At 44.6% G+C, this 7,227-nt stretch overlaps 1 protein-coding gene across 1 annotated transcript in view; it reads left to right on the top strand.

The window, feature by feature from the left end:
* elavl4 (ELAV like neuron-specific RNA binding protein 4) overlaps positions 1 to 6,908 on the top strand; it is a 123,076-nt gene extending 116,168 nt beyond the window's left edge. The window contains exons 7-8 of the mRNA XM_063200245.1: positions 1,677 to 1,715; positions 6,407 to 6,908. Coding sequence (XP_063056315.1) covers positions 1,677 to 1,715; positions 6,407 to 6,734 — 367 coding nt within the window. The 3' untranslated portion in view covers positions 6,735 to 6,908. The remainder of the gene's footprint in view (positions 1 to 1,676; positions 1,716 to 6,406) is intronic.
* The last annotated feature ends 319 nt before the right edge of the window (positions 6,909 to 7,227 follow it).

Below are 7,227 nucleotides of genomic sequence, written 5' to 3'. Positions count from 1 at the left end.
ATCAGGCCACAAAAAAAGTCCATTACCTCATTAATTACATCATAATCTGGAGTCAATGCACCAAATATGCACGGCAATAAATGTTATGGCGAAACACTTGTACATCATTACCCTGATTTAGTAAAAGGTTTTTTTCTTCGGTGCCCACTTGATATCATCTGCATAGATGGTCAATTTTTCTGTAATGTCCCCAGTTCGTTAAGCCCATATTTGAAAGTATGATAGTACTGGCCTTTCTGTTTGGTTGTTATCAAGTGTCCACCTGTCCATGGCCTCTTATGGCTCTGTTCCACTACCAGTTTCCTGGTGGGCCTACAGCTCGACACAGCGCGACTCGGCCGCCACTTTTTGCTTTATGATTGAGCTGTGTAATGTCAATTCGAAAAGCAAAAAGTGGCGGCCGAGCCGCGCTGTGTGGAGCTGTGGGCCTACCAGAAAACCTGCAGTGGAAAAGAGGCATTAGTGGACCAGGGTTTGTACATGGTTAAGATTTAGTAACTCCTTCTACGAAGCTTGTGTTCACGGGACTCTGCAAACACATTCTTAAAGGCTTATGACGTATGTAAAACGCACTCTCTCTCACTCTTCAACATACTCATGCTTGTAATCATTAGCATTATAATGCTATGTCATAAGCTCTTTGAGCTTACATAGTGCAGTCCGGGTTATTAAGCTTTACTTGACAAGGTGTGCAGTCATGTGTACGTCTAAATAGTTATGAATTCCCAGGTACAGTATTTCATTGTTCGGCTTTATATATAATATATACATGTAATATATACAGTATATATATATAATTTCAGTTTATGGATGTGTTTATAGATTCTTGTGGCTACAAGTTTCATAGAAAATGTTACCAATGTGTTTTGTTTACAACCATCTCCACACTGCATCTCCCTGCAATGCTGATACAGTCATACTGCATATGATGCAGTTATATTGCAGTCTACTCATCCTTAAGTGATTCACACCTTGTTTTGGAAGAAAATGTATTTTTTAAATTTCTTCCCTGAGCTTAATAGCAATGGAAACTTTGTGTGCATTTTAAGGCAAAGCTTAAGATAATTGTCCATAAAAGTGAACAAAACATCATTTTTTTTTCATTCTGTTGATTTTCAAGCCCACAAACGTTACAAAACAAGAGGTATGTTATTTCACCATTTTTTATAAGCTTTCCAAATCTAAATGTACAGATTTACTAAATGTGTGTAGTGACTGTAGACTTAGTGTTTTGTAGACCCAGACCCACAGTGTGTCCACCCCACAGAGCATACCCCACACCTAATAAGGGCCCCAATCACAGGTGTCCCCTGTGTGTGTGTCTGTGTGTTTGGGTGAGTGGGGTGAACCACTGAGGCCAAGTTGGGTCTCTGTGGGTGTCCATATGCCACTAAGTCAAATAGCCAACAACACTGCTGCTTAACTTCACTCTTTTCCTCTCGCTGTGTGTGTGAATACAAGCCTCTCCGTCAGGCCGGCCAGCCTGTTTGGTGTTGGAAGGCCCCCCTTCCGTCCCAACCTCTCCAAGTCAGGCTATAGCGGCCCTAGCAGTGAACGGGGCCCCCCGTCCTCTTCCAGTGTGGCAGGGCGTATAAGCGTTTAGCGTAGCATTAGTTCCATTGAGTGAGCCGACCATCTGCCTGGCATTAACCCCAGAACCCTCCTTCTCTTTGCAGGCTGGACAATTTGCTTAATATGGCCTATGGCGTAAAGAGGTAATTAAAACTTCACCGAATGCCAGATGTCCATGTTGACAAAATGATTTTTTTTATCCTTTTTTTCCCTTTCCTCTTCTTTTGAGAGTCACTTGCATTGAGTTCAAGGTTTTTTCTCCTTGAGTTTTTTTTCTCTCTACTTATCATTTTTTTAAGTTGCTATCACCAATAACCAACCACAAAAAAGGTGTATTTATGTTTTCCAACTGCTGGATATGCATTGTTTGGTTACAAAGGATTGCAGATATTGTTTCTTTCCGTTCCTATTCCGTTGGTATTTCTCTCTGTGACTTTGTTTTGTTGTGTGTACAGTTGTTTCTTGTTCTTGGGCATAGTTTTTTACCACAGGATTCAGGTGCTCAAGCTCCAACTCAAACCAATTAAAACGGACAATAAAAATGTCCAATTAAAACGGACAATTGTCCATTTAAAATGGATAATAAAACCATACACAGCATATATTTTTTCCTTTTTCTTATACAGTAGATATAAAGCACCATCAAAACATATGATGTGGAAACCAGAAATGAACAGTGGTGTGTAGTATCTCGAACGCATTATTGCTAACTAGTAATAGCAACTTAGCTGGTTGCAATGCAGTTTCCCATTGGCAGCGTACCGAGTTGCTAACTGGCTAGTAACAATGCTTTCGAGAAACAGGGCCCAAAATAGAATGGAATAGAATATAGTCCCCTAGTAGTAATCCTATAACAGAAGCCAGGACTGCTAGCTTCACGTAGAGGGGCTTGAGAGACCTGGATCTCTGCAGGAAATCTGGTTTCACTGCAGGTGGCCTAGTCCTATACTCCAATTGCCTCCTTTTCTGCTTATATTCTTTCACACACACACACACATTATTTTGCCTTCCACTGCCGTTGGATGTTATGTCCGTTAAGTCCGTAGGCTTTGTTATGAGATACAGCTTAATGGCATCTTTCGTTGCATTTTGCCCTTTTTCTCTGAGTGCTCAGTGTGCGATCACTTTGATGTCCTCACACCAAAGTGGCGAAGGGCTGTGAGTGACGATCGGGCATGCAATCGAGACACCTGCTGCATTTTCTTTTCCTATATACCACCCTGATTTGAATTATTTACCAGCTGTGTGCACATGTGTATGATGATATGATACTATATGTCAGCCTCTGAGATAAAGACTGGCAGCTGTGCTGTGCTGTGCTGTGCTGTGTGCGTGCGTGCGTGCGTGTGTGTGGGTGCGTGTGTGTGTGTGTGTTTGGATGTGTGTGCGTGCCAGTTTGTATGTGTTTGTGTGTGGGTGGTTGTCTGCGTGTGTACTTGTCAGTTTGTGTGTGTGTGTGTGTGTGTGTGTGTGCGTGCGTGCGTGCGTGCGTGCGTGCGTGCGTGCGTGCGTGCGTGCGTGCGTGCGTGCGTGTGTGTGTGTGTGTGTGTGTGTGTGCATACGTACGTGTCTGTGTGTGGTGGTGGTTCTTCTGTTGCTGCTGTGGTTGAGTGTGAAGCTCAGCTCAGAATAATCTCCTGAGCAGCTGGCTTGACCTTAGCACGCCTGTAGCTAATTTGTTTCGCTGCTGCCAGACGAAAGCGGCAGCGCAGACGACACAAATTACAGCAGTCAGAAGGTGACTCAAACAAATCGCTAGTGCTACCACAACACTACCGCAAAAACATCTCCGACAAAGCATCAACGACACCACTTGACAATGTTGCTGTCAGTGGGGAAAGAAATCATAATGAAAATAAAAAAAGACATACAGTGTATTTCCGTTGTGGCTGTTATGTTGGAAATACTTTAACGGCATTATCAAGCAGAAGGGGTCTGTGACCTAAGGTTGACCAAATGTCCCACCAGACTTGTGGTCAGTCCCCAGTTAAATGCTAATGCCCTTACATCCTACTTTTCTCACCCGTTTTATGATGGATGGAAATGTTCACTTTTCATGTACAAGTCTTCCTCAGTTCTGGCCTGATGGTGGGGATCCGAGAACTGCATTTAGGACAACTACAATAATCCAGCCTTATGTTTAGGGAGGGTTTTTTAAGATCAGAGGGTTGCAGGTTCATATCCCACCATTACTTCTCCCTACACCTTGAGCAAGGCGCCTACCCCTGTACTGCTCAAGGGACTGAAACAAATGCACTGTATGTAATTGCAAGTCACTTTGAATAAAAGTGTCAGCTAAGTGAAATGTAATATAATGTAAAAAATTAACAATTGTGACACACTAAAGGTGTACACAACCCTCATTGAATGACAGTGGTTCAATGTTCTCATCATCAGCCCAGAAAACCCAGCATTTCATAAGCCAAATGGATGAAAAGTGAATCCTTTTTAACCTCAAAAAAAGAGGTTCAGTTGCTTACAACATTGGGTAGCACCTTTCACTAAGCAACATTTAGTTAGCAGCCACAAAACACTCTGGCTTCGCTGGCCAGAGCGAGTCTGCTTGCGAAGCGAGGCACGTCGCTGTAGGTAATTAATGAACAAAGCCAGAGCCTGGAGGCTGACTGTAGAAGAGGAGAGGAGAGGAGAGGAGAGGAGAGGAGAGGAGAGGAGAAGAGTGGAGAGGAGGGGAGAAGAGGAAGAGACTAGAGGAGAGGAGAGGAGAAGAGGAGGACTAGAGGAGAGGAGAGGAGAAGAGGAGGACTAGGGGAGAGGAGAGGAGAGGAGAGGAGGAGGACTAGAGGAGAGAGGAGAGGAGAGGGGAGGAGAGGAGAGGAGAGGAAGGCAGAGAAAGGGGGAGAGGCAGCTAGAGGAAGAGAGGAGAAGAGAAGAGAAGAGAAGAGAAGAGAAGAGAAGAGAAGAGAAGAGAAGAGAAGAGAAGAGAAGAGAAGAGAAGAGAAGAGGGGAAATGAGAGGCAGGCAGATAAAGGGGGAGAGGGGCAGAGAGGAGAGGAAAGGAGCGGAGAGGAATGAAAAGCAAGTTAGAGCCCGCTGCTCTTGAGAGGTCGGCTCGGCCATGGGTCAGCCTGCTTGTTGCTATGCAACTCTTGTCCTCGGCCACCGGCTGTACAAAAACAGAAGGGCCTAGCCTAGCGGCCAACACTCTGGTTTCACCCTCACCAGCCCCGACCGACCTTCAAGTGGGCCTGTCAGAAAGTCAGGCAGCCTGACAGACAGATGGAAAGACAAGCAGATGGACATACAGGCAGACCCTCAGACTAGGTGCCTGTTTTTCAAGGCACTGTCTGAATTATTTCCTTAGCCGCCATTTTCCTGCTACGTCTGCACCTCGTCACAACCCAGGAAAACATATCAATACGGATAGATCCACCTGCATGCTCGGCAGTTCACATAAAATGTACAACAGCGTAAGAGATGAATAAAATATGAAGGACAAACATACGCAGCTTTAAACACAAAGCAGTGAGATGGAAGAAAGTACAGCGGAGTTGACAGAACAACTCTTGGCAGAGAAAGAGAAGAGAAAGAGAGGGAGAGAGGCAGCGAGCGTACCTGAACTCTCTAGTCCATGTGGAGCTATCGATCAGCATCTCACACACAACCGCACATGCACACATACACACACACACACACACACACACACACACACGATCACACATACACGCACACACACATGCGCGCGTGCACACACACACACACACACACACACACACACACACACACACACACACACACACACACACACACACACACACACACACACACACACACACACACTGCACAAGGCAGTGGCAGCCAGGCGTATTGCACTTAGCTGCTCATCGTGCAAAAAAAACTGGAGCGAAAGCATTCATTTTCCGTTTGGGTTGTTCCCCCCCTCTACCCCCCCACCCCCTTTGCACCTCTGCAACCTGCTGTGCAAGAGCACTGTCTCCTCAGCATCTGCAGCAAAGCAGAAACCTCAATTAGAGCACGCCCCGTAAATGCCCACGGTCTTCCCTTAAGAGGTGGCATAGGAAATGAAGCTTTTACCCAATTTACCTTTTATTTAAAGCGTAAATATCCGTTAAGCGGAAAGGCAATTAAGAGAACTCAACTGAGCAATGCCATCTTTGTATCGGAGATGGCGGCAGAGGCAGTGAAGAGAGCAAATATGAGTCGATGACTCAGTGTGCATTTACTGGGTGACATGCTAAACCCCTTGTGAACCCCTATGCATTAATGCTACGCTAACTTCCTGAAGTCTAGATTCCGATTAATGAAATAATTAAGACAGGAAGAGAAACACAGTTTTGACTTGGGTTTATTGTAGTGCACCCTCATGTCATCGGTCAACTGAAACCTAATTGAGATGATGGACAAAGGCTGCAGTTTCTTCTATAAATGTTTTATACAAACAAATCTTGAGATTGTAGTACCTCAAACCACAATATTCATGTTTAGGACAGAAGTAAAAGGCTTGCTTTACAAGTCAAGGTTGAGGGAATGTAATTCTAAAAAAGTCCCTCTGAGCTAGAATATACTTTTTTCTACATCAGTGCAATTCTAACCCTATTCAGTATGTTTACGTTGTTTTATCTCCACAATTCTGATGTGTTTTAACATGACTAAGTGTAACTGCAGTTTGTTTTTCTGAATGCTGATTGGCTCACTTTAGGTTTCGCTTAAAATATGGGGTCTTCCCTTTCTCTCTTTTTTTTCTTTCCTCTTTCCTTGTTCATCTCTCCCTTTCGTGTTCTTCTCTCTGTGTCTCTCTTTCTCTCTCTGTCTCTCTCCCTCTCTTTTTCTCTCTCTCTCTGTCTCTCTATCCCAGGTTCTCCCCCATCACCATTGATAGCATGACTAGCCTGGTGGGGATGAACATCCCTGGACACACAGGCACTGGCTGGTGCATCTTCGTCTACAACCTGTCCCCCGACTCTGACGAGAGCGTGCTGTGGCAGCTGTTCGGGCCGTTCGGCGCGGTCAACAACGTCAAGGTGATCCGCGACTTCAACACCAACAAGTGCAAGGGCTTCGGCTTCGTCACCATGACGAACTACGACGAGGCGGCCATGGCCATCGCCAGCCTGAATGGCTACCGGTTGGGCGACCGCGTCCTGCAAGTCTCCTTCAAGACCAACAAGACTCATAAGTCTTGAACTCTCTCAGTCCCACTTAAAAAAAACCCTGGCCACTACAACAACCCAACCCTTACAGCAGAACACCAGACAGGAACACAACATACCCACCCATAAAATCAAAATAAACTGGAAAATGGCTTATAACATAACTGGACCTATAAGCCAATGTTGCCTAAGTATTACACAAAAAAAGAAAAAGATGTTTGATGATTTGAAATCAGCCTGTGCTGATGCAGGAACCCTGTTGTATATCCTTTAAGTTGATGTGGTTGTACTCTCTACTTTTTTCCTCTCTTCTCTGTAAAACAGTAGCAAAATACCAGTCCCCTTTGCCCAGTCTTACTTTCAAAGAAGAGAATGTCCTTTCTTGATTCAGGATTTTCTTTCTTTTTTAATCCGGATTCCACTGTCGTTAGAATTGATCCTCCCGTCAAAACCAGGGAGGGGGCTCTCTTTGAAAATAGGTGATCATTCATTCATTTTCTTTGGCGTGTATTTAAAAAAATAGAAA

Source organism: Engraulis encrasicolus, chromosome 6 (genome assembly GCF_034702125.1).
Source record: "Engraulis encrasicolus isolate BLACKSEA-1 chromosome 6, IST_EnEncr_1.0, whole genome shotgun sequence".
Classification (NCBI taxonomy): domain Eukaryota; kingdom Metazoa; phylum Chordata; class Actinopteri; order Clupeiformes; family Engraulidae; genus Engraulis; species Engraulis encrasicolus.
Note: the sequence above shows the minus strand (reverse complement) of the source record. Positions and strands in the feature narration are given on the sequence as shown.